The sequence below is a fragment of the Peromyscus leucopus genome, chromosome 16_21 (genome assembly GCF_004664715.2).
Source record: "Peromyscus leucopus breed LL Stock chromosome 16_21, UCI_PerLeu_2.1, whole genome shotgun sequence".
NCBI lineage: Eukaryota > Metazoa > Chordata > Mammalia > Rodentia > Cricetidae > Peromyscus > Peromyscus leucopus.
This window is the reverse complement of record NC_051084.1, coordinates 33687869-33707688: the sequence shown is the minus strand read 5'-3', so window position 1 is coordinate 33707688 and position 19820 is coordinate 33687869. Positions and strand designations below refer to the sequence as shown.

Here is a 19820-nt window from a genome sequence, read left to right as displayed (position 1 = left end):
AGACATGGTCAGCACCCACAGGATCCCCAGTGCACCCAAATCCACAGATGCTCATGTCCCAAGTGAAGAAGAGCCCAACCCTTGCATATAACATTTGCCATTCTTCTCTATCCCTTAACTCCTCTCTCAGTGGCATTACACTAAGTCAAATCTGCATATCACTGTATACATGTGGCATGAAAAAACATCCAGGTTTGGCTTTGAGGAACTTTCTGGAATTTCTTGTTGAATATTTTCTATCCATGAGTAGTTGAATTAAAGGATAGTTGAACTTACAAATGGCAGAGTAACTGTACCTGATGTCTGGTCCTGCTGAGAACGTGAATTTTAACCTGAAGGCTAATCTGGGATCTAACTTACTAATCTGGTTCCCTTGGGAAGCCAGGAGAAAAGTGGATACATTTCAGATTTCTTTTATTAAGTTGGGTAAGCATGCAGGTGGGCAAGGAATCCACCCGGGTGGCTAAGGTGATTTTTAGGAAGCCTCTCCACAGTGCATTACATTCTGCACCATACAGATTCCGACCGCCCCCGCTGGCTCGCCTAGACTGATGTAACTTTCTGTCCATGTGTCTGCTACATCCATCCACTCCACCTGAAAGCATCCATTCAAGAAGCTGAGCTCACTGCACATACAGAAGCCATCTAATTCCTGGGAAGGCTATTTAAATGGGAGTTTGAGAATTTCATGTATCTTTTAAATGCTGTAATTTACCACAGAAAATTTTCTCAACAAGATAAACACCTCATTTCCTGGCAGTGATTCATGTGATTACATTTGGGGTTGGCATGCAGCTGGCTGGCCTGGCGGTGGGTGGCACTTCTGAGCAGGCAGTAACAAGCTGTTGCCCACACTTCCAAAGATGCCCGCTGACCTCACTGCACCCTTCTTTCCTCAAGCCACCCCAGATCTCAGGGACCTCTGAGACCTGTCAAAGATTATTAACCCCCCCCCCCATTTCTCCAAACCATCCTAGGGACAATGGTGTTAAAGGACCTCTCTGGATTCTGTTCTCACCCTTTCGTCTTGGGTGGCATTAGCACATGTATGTAACTACACGGGACAGCTAGTAACTAACTGATAAACCCACTAGACACCACTGTGTAAGAGCCAGTGTGCAGAGAATGTCGACAGACATGAGGGGCGGGGCAGCTCACACGTTGAGGGGCAGCTGGACTTTGGGAGACATGCCCTGTTCTCCAGCCACCGTGGCACCTCGTGGGATGGCTGTGGGGATAGGTCCAGCTGAAGAGGAGTCCTGAAAAGAGACAAGAGGATACATGAGTGAGCAGAAGGAAGGTTCCGTCTAAGAAGGAGAAAGCAGGTCAGCGGACACCGGCAGCCATGTCTACCCTCGGTGTCAAAGCTGTTACCTTTCCCAGTCTTCTATCATGTTTCACTTCCTTGGCTCTTAATCATATTGTTATGACCCACTGGAGGGAGGTTGGTGGCCCAAGACACCGGTCCCTGGGCATCTTTCAAGAGCCCCTTCTGTGTATCATTCTAGATCAACCTGGGAGAAGACAGTGTCGGACAGAGGCCTACCTTTATCTTTAAAAGCTGAATTAATCATTAGTGTATGGAAAACCAAAATCCAGACAAAGTATTCTGGAATCAAATTTAGGTGGCCATGGACTGGGACACAGGTTTAGGTCTCTTCCAATGTTCCAATGTGGAAGCAGTTTCATGAAGTTTTTTTTTTTTTTTTTTTTTTTAAATAGGAATAGAACAAAGAAGAGTCATAAATCCAGACACTTTGCAAATCCATTGGTGGAAACATTAAGTAGGGTATTGGAACAGAGTGGAAAAATCTCAGCTGTCAGCCCTGAGCTCCCTGATAGAACACTGAATCCTTTGCTTGGTGGAAAACAGGGTTTTGTTAAGCTAATGCATTCCAAAGGTTTTTTTTTTTTTTTTTTTTTTTTTTTTTTTTTATCTGTTTATCAGGATGTTAGGTCTGACACTGAGGTGGGCAAGGGAAGGCTCTTTAGCTAGGCTAAAAATAGCCCAAGAGAAACGATAATGAGGTTCTGGACCTGCAACACTCAAAACTTGCCACAAATACTGAAGTTTTAATCAGCTTTGGTAGACATAACTTCTTTCCAGGAACTCTTCTTTACAACTGCAACATTCATTGAAAGGTGGCATCTGAGAAGCCGAACATTAACTTCCAGGGGCAGTCAAGACACAGTGGGATGACCAAGAATGACAGTGCATAGCATGCCCTGCCCCAAAGGCTCTGCATCTGGACTCTCAAGACTTCAAGGGCCCCTTTACGCAGGGTATGGGTTGAGTGATGCTCTAGCTCGAGGCTGTGCCTCCCAAGTGTCCGTGCATGCTGAGCTCTCCGGGTTAAGGTTCTGGGAGGTAAGGAAATTCCAACCCTTAGAGGTCACTGTTGTCCGCACATCCCCTAAACACCAGTTTGTTCCTTCTGTTCAGAGGTATCTGGAGGCACAGTGGGTTGAATTGCATCCCTCTCAAAAGATCAGTCCATGCTATAGCCCCTGGACCTGTGAACAAGACCTACCTCAATTAGAGTAAGGGTCTTTGCATATTAAAGAAAGGATTCTAAGAAGAGATGATCTTTGATTGTGGTGGCTGAAAAACCCAGTGACCACTGTGTCTAACAACATACAACAAGACACACAAGGTAAGTAAGGCCATGTGACAGTGGCAACAGAGAGCAGAGTCATGTGTCTACAAATGAAGGAATTGCAGAGATGATGATCAGCAGCTACCAGAAACCAGGAGAGAGGTGTGGCAGAGTCCCCTGCCTCTAGGAGGAAGCAACTCTGCCAATATCTTCATTTTGGACTCTAGCATCCAGGCTGCACTGAACCAACCAGTTTCTTGTACCATTTGGCACTTCTAGAAAACTAAAGTGGAGGGAATGTCAGAGTCGTTGGGTTCGGTAGGGCCTTTATCTCTGTCAGCATTTCCTCCCTTCCAAGCACCTAACAAGAGACAGACACACCGGAGCTGGATGACTACAGGCCAAGCTTGGTAGAAATGTGTGCGGTACTGGGAGCTGTCCATGGCTCTGAATGTGATAAGTTCCTGTCATGAGGTATGTAGCCTCAAGTAAGCAGAAGTCACTAAATGTCAAGGCCACAGAGATGTGAACAGGTTTCCTAGGATGACCTTGGCCAGATTCAGACTTCATTTAGCTGAGGGGAGGATTAAGGAAGTGATTCTCAGGACCAGTCTTGATCTGCATAGCTAATTAGCTGGGTAGCTGCAGGCCTCCTGCTGAGCCTACCTACCAGTGTGGCCACGCCTACTTGCTCTGGGATCTGGATCTGCACAGCACCTAGAGTCTCCCACCAAGCCAGAAACAGTTTGTGCTTCCTGTTTAAAAATCAGTGAACCTTGCGACTGAAAGATGAGTTTCCTTGTGTCTCCAAGGTAACTTGACATCTCCAAAGACGGATGCTTGGACTACGGCCCTGGGGGTTTTAAACTTCACAAAGAGAGAGCACTAGGTTTCAAAGGCAGCCTTCTACCCTCATGGATCTCATGCCTAAGAGCAACTCACCAAGGAAAGAGCTGGGAGGCAGGTGTGGGATGTAGGTTTAGAGTTGGGGATGTGTCGTCTTGTTGACAGGCTATGGGGTCTGCCATCTGCTGTTACACCTTGCCCTCCTACGAGCCAGAGACTGAGTGTTCTCCCCCAAAGCCACCTGTAGGTCACCCATAGAAGTTCCAGCAGAGTCAGGTCTGAGGGAGGAGGAGAATGCTGCCCCCTTGGAATTACAGCTCATGCTCAGTGAAGGACATCTGTGAAGGAGCCTGGCAGCCCATCCCGAGAGCTGCCATTGTTTCTGGCTCTCCCCAGGGTCACTTGGAGACAGATGTGGGCATGGCCTCAGGCTGCCAATTCGAATGTTTCTCTAGTACTTCCAGGCACCACAGCACGACCTTGCAAGCTGACAGTGCTCAAGGGGCATGTGTTGAGTACCTGCCAGCACAAGGTATGTGTTGAGTACCTGCCACCTGGGCATTCACAGTCAACAAAACGGAGAGGCTCTCTGACTTCAGTGCTGGCACTGTGGGGAAGAGGCAGGTGCTCACACATGAGCCGTCCTGACGAGGTCTGGCCACACACCCAAGTGCTTTGGGGGGGGGGGTGATTGAGGCCATCTAAGACCTTTGAAAGGAACAGGATAGGCTTTTTAAGTGGAAGGGAGGGTGGATGGTGGCCTTGGAGGAATAAAGAGTTATCCATGCCTGGCAGAAGCAGAAGGCTGATAAAAATGAGACAGGTAGGGCAGTGACCCCAGGACACTGAGGCCCCACTGTGGAAATTTCCTGCCAGGCTCTGGTCTCCACACTAAGAGCCCCCTAAAGAGTCAAGTCAGACGAACTCGGTGCCGCACGTGCAAAGTCCTGGCCAGAGCAGAAGCGGGGACCGCACAGAACCTGCCTGGGCTCTGCTCTGGCTCATCTCCCCACATCCACAGTGTCTCCAGTGGTCCTGAAGCCATCCAAGCCATAATTAAATAGGAAAGCATAATGTGGTCGGCCAGGTGAGACAGGGAAGGCAGAATTCCATCTCCTGGGCAACGGGGAAGACTTGGCCAAGAGTATGGCCATTGCTGGTGTTTGTCATGCACTGGGTGATAAGAAGACCTGTAACGCCTTATTTGTAGACATCCATAGATGTTCTGGGAAAGCAAGCATCAAGTGCCCTATAGAGCAGGTACCAGGAGGCTTAGGAGGATACCCAGGAACTCTGGAGCTGAAGCAATCTCAGGCCTATTTAGAGGTCTTAGCAGGGCAGGGCATTGTCATCTAAGCTCTAGGGAGTAATTGCTGGTGGTTTTCCTGGAAACCTGGCCACCCGTTGGAACTCTTACAACTATTACAAAACGAATATGCGAGACTGTTGGCTATGCGTTGGTTAGAACTGCAGTGCAGGCCGTACTTGGGGACATGGCCCCCACAGACTCGTGTGTTTGAACACTCGGTCCCCTGCTGGTGGCTCAGTTTGGCAAGGTTGTGGAACCTTTAGAAGATGGATCCTGGCTAGAGGAAATGGGTCCCTGGGGGAGGGCCTTGAGGCTTCCTAGTCTGGCCCCACTTCCTGTCCACTCTCTGCTTCTTGAATGTGGGTGCTGTGGGACCCGCCAGCTTCCTGCTCCCGCCATCATGCCTCTCCCACAGCTGCTATTCCTGACCCCACCATGAAGTAGTTCGCTGGAGGAACTGTAAGCCAGAATAAACCCTTTCTTTAGGTTGCCTTCGTCAGAACATTCTATCACAGCCACAGGACAAGAAACGAAGACAGAGTCCTTTCCTAAGTTGGAAGAGCCACAGCTCACACTCAGCAGAGTGTGGCTCACAGTAGAGCACCGCTAGGCAGTGACATCCAGAGTGGGAGCACCACCGAGGACCCGTCATGTGGCAACACTGCCCTCAGGGACAACAACTCAGTGTGCCAAAGGAAGGCTGATCGGCTTTGTAGTTTCGTGATGCACACAGGGTCCTGCCCATCCACTTCCCAATCAGGTCTTCATTTCTATCACCATGGAAACCACGAGAGGCACAAACCTGGGGCAGGAAGCTGGGGGCTGTGACTTTCTGGATCTTCAAGAGCTGTTTAGAGCTTATCTGCTGAGGTTATTGAGCCTGGTGAGGATCCCCGACAGGCAGCTGGCCCCCTCTGACACTGGCAGAGAGCATGTGGCAGGCACTGAAGCCTTAAGAGCTGATCGGAAACACACAGGCCTGGGTGCCGCATGGGGTTCCAAGCATCCGGCTGAGCCTCCCCTAACATGGTGCTGTCCAAATGCACCGTCACACCCCTAACAAACCATTCCGAAGCAGAGCAGTACTGTGAGGGGTGAGAGAGTCTAGTTAGAAATAAACCTGAGTGTGACTGTAGGGCACGAGATGGTCTAGTTCTCCAGCTCTGAGGGCTTCCACCTAGCTGCGAGCAGCCTCTCTGCCTTTGCTTTATGGAGAAAGCAAACAGTCACAAACAGTGACTGAGGGTTCCCCTTTCCCCACATCCTCATCAGAATTTGTTAGTAGTCTTCTTGATCTTAGCCAGTTTCACTGGGGTAATTTGAAATCACAAAGTAGTTTTAACTTGCACTTCCTAATTGCAGAGGATGCCGAGTACTTAAAAAATTTCTCAGTCATTTTTTTTTTCCCTTTGAGGCTCTCTGTTCGGATTCATAGCCCATTGTTTTGAATGGGTAATGTTTTGGGTTATTTTTTAAAGTTTGTAAATTCTGGATATTAATACTCTTCTTTTGGATGGATAACGAGCTATTTGCTTCCACTCTGAGGCCTTCCTCTATACTCAAATCTTCCCTTAGCTATATAGAAACTTTTTGACTTAACTGAATTCCCATTTGCTAACTGTTGGCCTTACTCCAGAGTGAATGGAATCATATTCAGAAAGTCCTTTCCTGTGCCTGTATCTTGCAGGGTACTACTTATTTTTTTTCTTCTAGCAGTTTCCATGTTCCAGGTTTCACACTGGGGCCTTCGATCCATTTGGAGTTGATTTTATGCAGGGTGACAGATATGGGTTTTCTATTTTTGTGAAGGATGTCAAAGGTTTTTTTTTTTTTACTGGGATCACACTGAATCTGTAAGTGACTTCTGATAGTATAGTCATTTTCACAATGTTAGTTCTACCCACTCACAGCATGGGGATTATAGCTCTAAATCTTTAGATTTGAGGGTACAGCCTGAAGTGGCCACAGAAGCCAGTAAAATAGAGAGGGACCCCAGTGATGTGGTATAATAGGACACAGGTGCTGTGAAGCGGGGCAGGGAGGATTGCAGGGGACCTTATCTGGGGACCAGGGAGGATGGTAATACAGAGGGAGAGGAAGGAAGGAGAAGTAATTAACACTAATGGAAAGACACAGGAAAACACTGTCTTATAGCCTTCTTAAATGGACTTAAGTCATAGGGGGTCATAATGCTCCCCCTAAGAGCCACAGGCTAACTAAAACACTTCCCTTAAATTTGTGGGTCATTTGAACCCAAGAGACTCACCAAACAATAAGGGCCATTGCCGTTGCCCTTGGTGGCCTCTGAGATCTGGAAGGTAGTAAGATCCTATTGCTTAAGACACCACACATTTTGGATATAGTACTCAGAGGAACCAAGCTGGAGCTGATCTGGAAGCCTCCTCCCCTAGGACTAGCTTTCTTATTAGTGGAAGGTGCTATGCAAGCCGCCCAGGGAAAAAAGCAATCAATAGTCGTACTCAGCTGTAAGACTTCTGAACCCCAACAATGACCGGCACAGCAAGCTATTCCCACCGGTGCAGTCATGGCACTTTTATCTTGGGAGGTAACCAAAGAGCTGTCTCGTTGGACTTCAGGGCTGCACAAGAGCAGGGAATCCACGTCTGGTACCGTAAGCCCAGCAGGTGAGGTCACTGGCCCAGAGGAGAACCTACTGCTGCCATTAAAAAATTAATACAGTTTCTAACTGTCTTCTAAATACTTCTTCCTATGCCCATAGGCAAGTGTGGCTCTCACCCTCCTCAACAAAGAAGCCTCTTTCTTCCTCCAGCAGATTGACGCTTTCAGATATCCACAACTGGTCAAGATATAGTGAATAAGTGTCTGTGGCATTCCCAGCCCCAATTGATACAGATACAAGATAACATGGCTCAGGGAAAACTGGAGGCGGGGGGAGCAGAAAGATTTTAAGAGCCAGGGGACCAGGATGCCTGCTATGAGATAGTGTCTTCTAGACACAATAGGAATGCTGCCCCCATAAGATCTTAACAATGTGGTTGTCTAAACAAGAATGTCATGGCAACTGTTAACATGTCAGCATGGATAGGGTGAGTTTCACAAGGTACCACGACCCCTAGATGAAGAGTTACAGCCACTGATGACTGCTGAGAGCAGGGGAATCAGTGTTCTCCAGGGATGAGCCCACTGATGGGCTATACAATCCCAAGGGGTCATCCCTAAACATGTACATAGGAGCAACCCTCAATGGACCCAGTAAGGTTGGATACACATATATACCCACACATGTATATCTGTATGCACATGTAATAATAGTAAGTATAGAAGAAGAGGTCATGATTTTGAGAGAGGGTTGGGGGGGGGGGACAGGAGAGGATTTGGAGGGGGAGAGGGAGGGATGAAATGATATAAGAACAGTACTCGAGTATGAAATTCTCCCAAATTTTTAGTAACAGACAAACAAAAAACCAAATGACTATGGGTTGTAAAAGGGCCAGCCAAAGAAATGCGCCCTGACTCTGAAACCAGAGCCAATTCGCTGGTCCTGAAATTCAGAGCCAAAAGGTTAAACAGGGCCAGTGAAAGAAACACACCCTGGCCCTGAAACCAGAGCCAAAGAAATGCACCTTGGCCCTGACCAGAGCTGAAGAAACACACCCTAGCCCTGACCAACTCAGCACAAAAACCCACCAATCCCTGAGCGTGAAATCCAGCCAGTCTTTGAGCTTGTCCAAGCTCAGGGATTGAGATCTGACCAATTCCCACTCTGAAAAATCTTCACTCTGGAAAAACTGCCCCAAAGAAACCCTATATAAGTCCATAGCTGTTCAGTTGGGAGCTGTCTTTTTCCACCCCGGCAGAGGCAGCCACTCTCCTGGATTCCTTCCTCCCAGTACATCTCTTGAATGAAGTTTGGGTGATGACCATCTTTCTCCAGTGTGGAGCAGAGCAGAGAAATAACTATATTCCTAGGAGTAGAGCAGAACTACTCTCTGTGGGGGAACTCTCTTAGCAGAGCAGAGCTGTAACATTTACAGGTATAGCCTGGCTTCTAACTGTCAGGATACCTTTCTCTCCAGAGCTGTAACACTTAGTGGTGGTTTGAATGTAATTGGTCCCCATAAGCTCATAGGGAGTGGCACTATTTGGTATGGCTTTATTGGAGTAGGTATGACCTTGTTGGAGGAAGTGTGTCCCTGTGAGGATGGGCTTTCAGGTCTCTTTTGCTTGAACTTTCCTCAGTGTGACAGTCAGTCCACTTTTTGTTGCATTTTGATCAAGATTTAGCCAACACCATGTCTACCTGCATACCGCCATGCTCCCCACCATAATGATAACTATGAAGCCAGTCGCCCCAATTAAATGTTTTCCTTATAAGAGTTGCCATGATCATGGTGTCTCTCCACAGCAATAGAAAGCCTAACTGAGACAATGGGTCTAAGAGAACATTCTATAATGACTCCAAGATGGCCTGGTAGAAATCTCTGTTCAACTTGAAAGCCACGCCCAGGTTGGCTCACCAGGGATCTGTCCCTACTAACTCCTTCCCAAGAACAGTCCCAAGTCATAATAAGGTCTAGGGGCCAGGGAGATGGCTCATTGGGTAAAAGCACTTACTGCGCAAGCCCAGTGGCCTGAGAGTTTGGATCCCTGGAACCTGTGTAATAAAGCTGGAGATGGTAATTATACATCTGTAATCCCAGCACTCCCCGGGGATAGGAGAGATCAGGCGGGAGAATAGCCCGGAAACTCATGGGCCACCAAGAGTACACAGTACAGCTGCAGAAGCCACAGGAGACACGACCTCCAAAAAACAAGGTGGAAGGCAAGAACTGACTCTTGGAAGGTTACCCCTGACCTCTACAAGTGTGCTGCCACACACACACACACACACACACACACACACACACACACACACACGGAGCCACTGGCACATAGAACTAAGAACCAGTGATGACGTCAGGCCTAATGCTAAAAGCGCCACCCATGAGCATTCAGCACCAGCCCGATTAGCTGCAGGTTCATCCGAGAGGGTCCTTCTGACCAGTGAGGATGCCCTCACTGTATGAGATTTACCATGGTGTCAGCATAAAAGTGGACCAAGGGGCCCACCCATGCTGAGGTGGATTCTGCCAGCATTACAGGTCCCCTTGCCTGCTCAAGCAATGCCAGAAACCGGACACAGCCCTGGTGTGTCTCACACTTCTCTCTTTCTGGGTGAGTGGATGCACACCCCAGTAACTAAGATCTGGGCCATTGTTGGTGACAGTGCCTTGTACCGTGAAATTCCAGCTTCCTTTGGGACCAAGTCAGAGTCAGCTTCTGGCTACAATACTGCCATCGCTCAGCCCTAAACTGTCCAATTGTTACAAACACCAGCGGTTCCTCACTGCAATTTAATCGTCTCCTAAGCAAGCAAGGCAACTAAGCTATATCGTTTTACCACTGGGATTAATAAGAGAAAAATAGATAGGAGGGTTGGCAGGGATGCTGGGGTTCCAAGCTGTTTTGAGACTTTGCCACAGATGAAGAACCCCAAGAAGAAACACCTCATCATTTTATTTTTAATATGCATCATGAAAACATTGTTCTCACCCCAAGGGGCAGTGAGATGAACATGTTTTATTCAATACTTGCCATCACTGCATTACACTTGGTGAATTGGCTTCCAGAAGAAAAGCTTAGAAATAAAGCATCTGTGGTCTGGTTCTTCTGCTTTGTTCTGCATGTAACCAGAATGGAAAATAGCTTAGTAATATAGAATAGGATATAGGATAGGACGGGATGGGAGATGGGATGGGGAGATGGGATGGGGAGATGGGATGGGGAGATGGGATGGGGAGATGGGATGGGGAGATGGGATGGGGAGATGGGATGGGGAGATGGGATGGGGAGATGGGATGGGGAGATGGGATGGGGAGATGGGATGGGGAGATGGGATGGGGAGATGGGATGGGGAGATGGGATGGGGAGATGGGATGGGGAGATGGGATGGGGAGATGGGATGGGGAGATGGGATGGGGAGATGGGATGGGGAGATGGGATGGGGAGATGGGGGAGAGATGGGATGGGGAGATGGGGGAGAGATGGGGAAGGGGAGATGGGGAAGGGGAGATGGGGAAGGGGAGATGGGGAAGGGGAGATGGGGAAGGGGAGATGGGGAAGGGGAGATGGGGAAGGGGAGATGGGGAAGGGGAGATGGGGAAGGGGAGATGGGGAAGGGGAGATGGGGAAGGGGAGATGGGGAAGGGGAGATGGGGAAGGGGAGATGGGGAAGGGGAGATGGGGAAGGGGAGATGGGGAGATGATGGGGAAGGGGAGATGGGGAGATGATGGGGAAGGGGAGATGGGGAGATGATGGGGAAGGGGAGATGATGGGGAAGGGGAGGGGAAGGGAGGAGAGGAACATAGCTAGACGGCCAGAGGTAGGGGAGAGGCCTGAGGTCTAACTAGATTGGAGAGATGTCCAAGGAACTAGGGATATTTTAACCTCAGAGCCCTTTCCCTGTATTACTTTTCTATTGCTGTGAAAAACACCATGAGCAGGGCAACTTATAGAAGGACTGGCCCGTTTGGGGATTATGGTTCCAAAGGGATATGAGTCCATCACAATACTGACATGGAACCATGGCAGCAGGCAGAGATGGCAGCTGAAGCAGAAGCTGAGGGGTCACATCTTGAACCACAAACAGGAAGCAGAGAGAGCAAATGAGAAATGGTGTAAATCTTTAAGCCCTCAAAACCTACGCCCAGTGGCATACTTCCACCAGCAAGGTCACATGTCCTAACTCTTTCCAAATAGTGTCAAACTGGGGACTACATATTCAAAGGCATGAGACCATGGAGGTACATCTACCATCCAAACCACCACAACCCCTATAACTTCCACCCATGCTTACCACTTAAGGTGGAGGCCAACATCTCTGTTACTGCCCGCTGGCCATGCCCTCCTCATGAGCATGCCAGATTTGCTTGTAGACCACTGGGGTGGAAGTCCTAAGTTGCTGACTAGATGATCTCAGTCGGGGCCAAGATGCGACCCCAGGTCAGATGGTATTCCAGTATCTCTGCCCCAGGTTTCACTGGCAATCAGCAATGTTTATCCATCTGGTTTACTCTGGCTGTGTTAACTATACTGTATGTACAAGGACGATTGGCCGACGTGGAGACATTATTTATGCCCACAAAGCCTACAATATTCTCTGTCTGACCCTTTGCCACAAAGCTTGTGACTCATGAGAGGATGAGCTGGGGGCTTCTGCCCTCAGCTGTTGGGGGAATGAAGATCAGTGAGCCACAGTAGTGTGCAGAAGTTTGCAGGGCATGCCCTCCATATTATTAAGAACATCAACTGAAGCAGAGGAAGGTGGCCTGTGGGAAAATAGGACCCACAAAATACTAAGGGTGGAAACAGGAAGGTATGGAATCTATTTCCCACCTATCTGTAGCTTTACAGGTTTTCACAGATTGACATAGTCCTAGGCATTTTTTTTTTAATTAAAAGGAGGCATAGATAATCCTCATTCATAGTTGCCTTCTGTTAGCTTTTTTACCCCTTTGTACAAAAGTCACTTTGCCAGGCGGCCTTAGACAAATGGATGTGCGACTCCATAGAACCAAAGGCATCTTTGCTAGGCATTTTCTAGAACCCACCATCTCCGTTGGCATGTGGTGGCTTGCCTGCTCTGTTTTCAGATCAGCAGCGCTTCCAGACCCTTCATCAGAGTCTAGGCACACGAGTCTGCCTGATCCTCCTTTCATGCACCCCTCCTGCAGGCCCAGCTCAGTCCCATATCCAGGGCCCACATCCACCTACTTCCAGAATCCCAGAAGGAAGTTCTTCTCAGACCAGATCATCACGGAGGGATTGTTTGTCCTCATTGTTGAAGCTCAACTGGTAGGCGTTTTAAAAAACAATCCCTTATAAGGCATGCAATTAAATTCATAACTTTCTAAAAATTCTAAAAATAAGCCAAGCTCTCAGCCTTGCAGGCAGCTGGAGCTTTGCAGGTGGGTGGAGAGCCAGAGGCTGCAGGACTGATAAGCATGTGAGAGGGAGGCGGCCTCAGAGCATCAGGCCCAGGGCAGCCATTGCTGTCCATGTCTTCAGCTCTTACCCAGCGCTTCCTCCAGCCTGCGCCCATCCATCTAGTAGCAGAGATAAGACTCATACAGCAAGGGAGTTCCAGGCAGAGTTCAGTTTCTTTCTGAGACACAAGGATGATTGAGAAATGTTCTTTTGATAGTCTTCCTGGTGATTTCTGAACACTTTTCCAGTTGCTTCAATATTAACCAATAATGCCTCCATCTCAAGGGGAGTTTATCTGTCAGCAGCTGGGCTCTCAGGAACTTTGGGGTCTCTGTCTATTTCTGTTTCTGTGTGTGTGTGTGTGTGTGTGTGTGTGTGTGTGAGAGAGAGAGAGAGAGAGAGAGAGAGAGAGAGAGAGAGAGAGAGAGAGAGAGAGAGAGGAGAGAGGAGAGAGGAGAGATATGGGGGGAACAGAACCCACTGAAGGACCTGCCCCTGGCTGAAATGGAGTTGGGCCATGTTAGACCATCTCTAGGACCTGCCAGGGGCCCCCACAATGCTGTCACTTAGTCCCACAGAGCAAGAACCACACAGGTAGCACTGGAGGGCCATTAGAGGAAAAAAATGGCCTTACAGTTTACAAGTGACAGTTCTTCATGTCACCTGCTGCAGACAGATGAACCTAACTTCTGTGTTCAATGTAAGAGCTTGCGCATCTATGTGGGACTTGGGAGAGGGGTGTCATGGGGACTCTGAACCCTGATCCTCAAGTAGGTTGGGACTCAGTTTGTTCAGTGAAAAGTGGGCAGATGTGACATCTATCCCCGAAGAGAAGTTTGGCCACCGTACCATTGCTACATTTTTACGCCAAAAAGCATCCTGTACCAGGGGCCAGCAAAGGTTTTTTTTTTTATAATGGGCCTAGTAATATCCCAGACTTTTGTGGATCCTATGACCTCTACCTGGCACCTCTGTGAAGGCATACTACAAATGAATGGGCGTGGTCATGTGCTAATAAACCTGTGATTTACCAAAGCTGGTCATGAGCCATTTAGCCCTGGGAGGAAGCTGAGAGTCAGGCCCTCAGCTGCCCAGGACTCACAGGCTGGAGTGGGAAACAGGCTCCTGTTTGTCTTCCTAAGAGCCAGGGGCTGCTAGCTACCTGGTGTCATCTGCTTACACCTGAGTGATGATGCAAGGTACTGCCTAACAAACTGTCTGCTTCAGTTCTTCAGGCAGTTTGGTGAGAACGTCAGTCACTTGCTTGAATCATGGGAAACTCCTCTAATAAGTCTAGCATTTCATTCAATGAGGAATGGCATATATATATATATATATATATATATATATAATATAGACATACATAAATATATACATATATGTTTATATAATTATGGTCTCACGATATTATAATGGAGTTGAAAAACTCCCCTTGCCTAGTGATACCGTAGCGGGTATAACGTGATGGTAAGACACATTCCTTGCTTGTTTGTGGTGACGTTGGTGCAAACGTGCCTACTGTAGTACCAGTGTTATAAAAATGTGGTATATAAGTCACACACAGTGCACAGTACTTGTCAATGATAATAAAGAACTATGTGACTGGCTTAGTATTTAAAATTTTTTTGTGTGCATGTGCACACATGTGTGCATACATGTGTATGCATGTATGCACGCATGTGTCACATGTGGAGGTCAGGGGACAGCTTATGGGAGTTGGTTCTCTCCTGCTACCATGTAGGTTTGGGAGATCAAAGGCAGGCTATCAGATTTGGCAGCAAGCACTTTTATCCGCTAAGCCATATCTCGCTCACCCCATATTTACTTCTTACTTAAGTAATTTTCATTACTACTTTTGAGTGCATTCTTTATTTCCAAAAAATAATAATATCTGGCAACAAGTGTGTTGTGTTACCCTGCAGTTTCTATACAAAGCTCGTGTTCACTGCCTGCCTCCCCCCACTCCCTCCCCCATCTCTAGTAGTTTGGTATGTGTGTGTGCAGGTACACACGTGTGCAAATGCACACGAAGGTCAGAGGACTGTCTTGAGCATTGGTGCTCAGGTATCTTCCCCATTTTGTTTCAGGTGGGGGGTCTCTCATTGGCCTAAACTTCACCAAGTAGGCGGGGCTAGCAGCCTGCCAGAGCGCCACCTGTCTCCCTCCGCCTACACCGTGCTGGGATTATAACCACAGACAGCTGTGCTGGGGTTTTATGTGGATTCTGAGGAGCCAAACTCAGGTCCTAAAGATCGCAGGGCAAATGTTTTACTAACCTAGTCACCTCTCTAGCTAGCCCTTTAAAAAAGCATTTTGGGTCTCATGGTGTAGGCCAGGATAGCCCTGCACTCACTATTTAGCCCTGTCTGAGTCTCTCGCTTCAGCCTCCCCAGTGCCGGGATTACAGGCATGGGCTACCACGTCCATCCATCTGTGCATCTCTTGATCGTGCAGAGCAGCCCTTTCAAGTGACTGCCCTGTCCATCCATGCCTGTGCAAGTGTTCTCTGCTGCATTCCCACAATGACAAAAATCACCTAATAATGAATTACTCAAAACATGCACTCTTCACTAAGTGATGAAACAGGGATTCATTTCCCAGTCTTGTCCAAATGAATTGGAAAGCAAATGTATAAAATTCCTTTCTTAAGTTGGTATATGTTTATTATGCACAGTACTGGGTCTCATAAGGACATCTTCATGCAAGTATATGACACACTTTGACCACGTTTCTCCCTGTAGCTGTCTAGCCTCTCTTTTGTTTCCCATTCTCCTCATTATTCCATTCCTTCCCTACAGGACCGCTTAAGCTTTTATATCACAAATACAACATATAGACATATATAAAGCATATATAATCTAGGCTCTACTAATGATATAAAATGTGCCATATCATCTGAATTGGACTTAATTTGCTAATACCACTCTCTCCAGTTCCATTTATTCCCCTGCAAACAGTGTAATTTCATTCATGTGGATAAAATTCCATTATGTATGTGTACATATCCCACACTGTCTTCACATATCTGTTGATGGACACACAAGCCAGTTCCATCTGTGAATAGGGCAGCAATGAACATGGATGTGCAAGTATCTCTCTGAAACAGTCTGGCAAATAGAAGTGGGAGAGCTGGATCATGTGACAGTTTTGTTTCAGTTATTATTATTATTATTATTATTATTATTATTATTATTAGACTCCATGCCGACTTCCACAGTGGCTGGACTAATTTAAATTTCCATCAGTGGTATATAAGAGTTCTGTTTTCTCCATATCCTTGCCAGCATTTGTGGGAATCTTTTCTAACTGCAAATCTGACAGACGATTAATATCTGGGCTAGAATATACAAAGAACTAAAAAAAAAAAAAAAAAAAAAAACAAAACCCCAAATACCAAGAAATCAAATAACCCACTCAATAAATAGGAAAATGAGATGAACAGGCAGTTCTGAAAAGATGAAGTACTATATAAATGGCCAATAAACATATGAAAGAAATGTTCAACATCACTAGCCATCAGCAAAATGCAAATGAAAGATAAATTAAGATCCCATCTCACCCCAGTCTAATGGCAATCACTAAGAAAACATCTGGACTTTTAATAGTGGAGTCAGCCCAAATAGCTTTTTACCTCAATATTTTGGTTGACAGACTTCTGCCCCCAGCAGAAAGCTGTCATATGACTCCATTATTCCCACATGGCAGCAGTCCTCTGACCTCAACTGAGAGTGGAAAGAATTCTTCAGGGTACAAATGGGAGCCGGCTGGCCATCTGAGCTTCCGCCCGAACCTGTGCTCTGGGAGTCCTAGGCTAGCCATTTCACAGCTGTGTCCTCTCCACAGCCATCAACATGGACCCGGAGCTCACAGGGAGCTGGGAGAGACAGGAGCTGTCCTCTCCTAGAAGGACATGCTGAATTTCATGCACCTCATTGTTTTATAGACGAGACCTTTCACTATACAGTGCTGTTGACACAGTTCACAGGGCCCACCCAAGAAGAAAGCCAATGTGTGTGAGCCCATGTGGGGGCCAGGCACAGGACAAAGCCATGCATGCCCTCAGACCCTGCCCTCAAGGACCTGGAGGCCAGCCCTGAGAGGGATGGCCATATACACAAATCAGGCTCCACAGCAGTCTGGAAGACAAGGCGGCAATGCAAGAATTAAACTGTGACCCATAGACAGAAAAGCCGCAGAGATGGAGTGATCATTGCAGATTGTTCCAAGAGAAGGGAGTTTGCATGTGAGTGTGCACCTGTGGGTGAGCAGTAAGTGGATGACCAAGACAAGTGGCAGAAAAAGGGATTCCCAGAGTGGTGGAGGGTGGGTGGGCAGTGGTCTACAGATGGAACATGGGCGGAGTTGGTGGGGGTTAGAAAGGCAACTTGGGGTTGAGTCTCCCAAGGTCATGGGGACATGTCTCCAGAGGCAGCAAGGTTGGACCTCACCCAGGGGGATTCAGGAAGGCACGATGGGGCAAGGAATCTGCACTCTGGAAGATGGGATACTGATTTGGCATTAGATTATTATTATATTTTATTATATAAAATTATATATATATTATTAGAGGTACAGAATAATGTGAAGAAAGGAAGTTACTCTAGTATCTACTGAGCTGAGGCACCTTTCTAAATGAAGCCCCCATGCAAGTGAGACACTAGTCTGTGGTTTAAAATAAAAGTATCGACAAGAGCTTAGACAGCAGAAATGTAACTGTGGGCTGCAGCTCTGGGAAAGGAGGACACTCCCCAGGCCAGGGTGTATGTAGTGGGAAGAGAAGGCAAGAGCGCAGATCCTTCTGTGAGGGCTAGAGATAGAAGCAAGGAAAGTACCTAGGCTGGAGCAGATGGGTCAGTGGAAGGGGCACTCGGAAAATAGAGTTAGCAGGGTTGAACGCTGATGAAGGATCAGGAAGACTGGTGAACGAAGGTCAGGCATTGTGATCTTAGCAACAGAGGTAGATAGATAGGTCAGTCCCAGGTTGTTGAGCACATCCAAGTCAAGGAAGCTGTGACAAGTCAAGAGGGGGACAAACAGGCCTTGGGAAGAAGTGCTAGCGGTGTCTCCCCGCAGCTCAGACTGTCCTCATGTCCTACGAAGCCCCGAGGAGAAGCAAGCAGCCAAACCAAGGCCTCTGGTTGCCATTCCAACACAGGGAGCCCTACAATCATCCCAGCCGTCCCTTCTCCTAGGGCCCTGCCCCTCTAAAACCTGACTCTAGAATGCATGCCTCTCAAACTTACAGAATTTTCTGATCTGGTTATTTGGTGCCCAGGAGGCAAGCTGCTGTTTTGAGGATGCACCAGGAGAAGGCCCACAAATCCCACTCCCCCAGCATGTCCTATTCCTGGCACTGGCCTGCAGGAGGTGAAATCAAGGCCTGCCCATTCCGGGCTCTGAAGGCCTGGACCTTAGCTAACCTTACGTCATTACCATTTTCTTCCCAACTGCTCCTGCCCCTTAAAACAATGGCTTTCTTCTTGCTCACTGGTAGTATCAATAAAGTTCCAGCCTAAAGCCCCTTTCTATACATGGCCAGATATAAAGTTTTGTTTTTATAGTGCTGGAGACTGAACCCAGGTCATAGCCATGCCACGCAATTGTTCTACTACTGAACCTCAGTCCTGAAAAGTCAATGCTGTAAATATTTTTAGCCATGTAAGCCCATATAGTCCCTTTGGCTTCTTCTTCTTCCTCTACCTCCCCACATGTACCCCACATTCGGTTGTTTTTTTTTTTTTTTTTTTTTGATTTTTCGAGACAGGGTTTCTCTGTGTAGCTTTGCGCCTTTCCTGGAACTCACTTGGTAGCTCAGGCTGGCCTCGAACTCACAGAGATCCACCTGGCTCTGCCTCCCGAGTGCTGGGATTAAAGGCGTGCGCCACCACCGCCCGGCTTGGTTGTTGTTTTAAAACTCTTTAAAAATACAAAAATTGGTAGCTGGGGGTGATGACACACGCCTTTAATATGAGAAGTCAGGAGTCAGAGTCGGGCAGACCTCTGTGAGTATGAATGACCGCCTCATCTATGTATCGAGTTCTAGGTCAGCTATGGCTAAGTAGTGAGACATTGTCTCAAAAGAAATAAAAACAATTATAATAAGACACAGACAAAGATCAGAACTGAGCTTGTTTCCTAGTTGGTTAAAGTGCTTGGCTAGCAGGCACAAAGCCCAGGTTCATTCCCCGGCACCAAATGAAACTGGTAGAATAGAGGATGCCTGTTATCCCAGCACTTGGGAGGCAGAGGCAGGAAGAGCAGAAGTTTACAGTTATTCTTGGCTCTACAGCAGGTTCAAAGCCAGCCTGGGATGCATGGAACCCTGTATGCAAGTAAACAAAAATCACCTATAGGGCAAGGGTTATGCAGAACTAGCTCCCCAGACCCTCGGGTAATACTTGGACTCCTGGCTGAGCCCATAAATATCTAACTACAGAAACAGCCATTGGGGAGTGAAGAACTCCTAGAGGACAGGTGTGTGCCAACTTAACTTCCCTTCTCTCCCCTCTGCCCCATGAGGAGAGCTTTGCAGTGAGATGTGTTGGGATCGGTAGAATGTGCACTGAGTGAGAGTGTGCGGTTCAGAGCGAGACTGTAAGAAGTGAAGGTGGGCTACATGTCAGCAAGCCAGGGCCCATCTAGCTTGGGTGTCAAAATTAGACAGGAGCAAGTCTGATCCTGTTAACAAGCTGGAGTCGGTGCCCAGCAGCACTGGCTATCAGGTACAGCCAGCTGCAAGTCCTCTGCCATCAGTATGACGACGATATACCCTGACCAAGAGCACACTCACCTGTCCTTCTCCCTCATCTGGTTTCAGTGGTCTACACTCAGCATATCACCTTAGCCACCCCCCCACCAGATTACACTGTACACACCATGGAAGACTCTGTGAAGCAGGTGCATAGCACAGCCTGAAAGCCCGCTGTAGACTGGAACCTCCAAGGAGCAGGGGCTTGTCACCTATCTTTGTGTCTGTGGTATGAGCACAGAAACGAATCCCATAATTTTTGTTGAAAGCTAACATCTTCTTCTAGACCAGTGGTTCTCAACCTGTGGCTTG

General features: G+C 47.6%; 1 protein-coding gene across 1 annotated transcript in view; it reads right to left on the bottom strand.

Moving 5' to 3' along the window:
- Sh3rf3 (SH3 domain containing ring finger 3) overlaps positions 1–19820 on the bottom strand; it is a 308575-nt gene that overhangs the window by 68766 nt on the left and 219989 nt on the right. The window contains exon 5 of the mRNA XM_028892438.2: positions 1159–1259. Within this exon, the coding sequence (XP_028748271.1) occupies positions 1159–1259 (101 nt within the window). The remainder of the gene's footprint in view (positions 1–1158; positions 1260–19820) is intronic.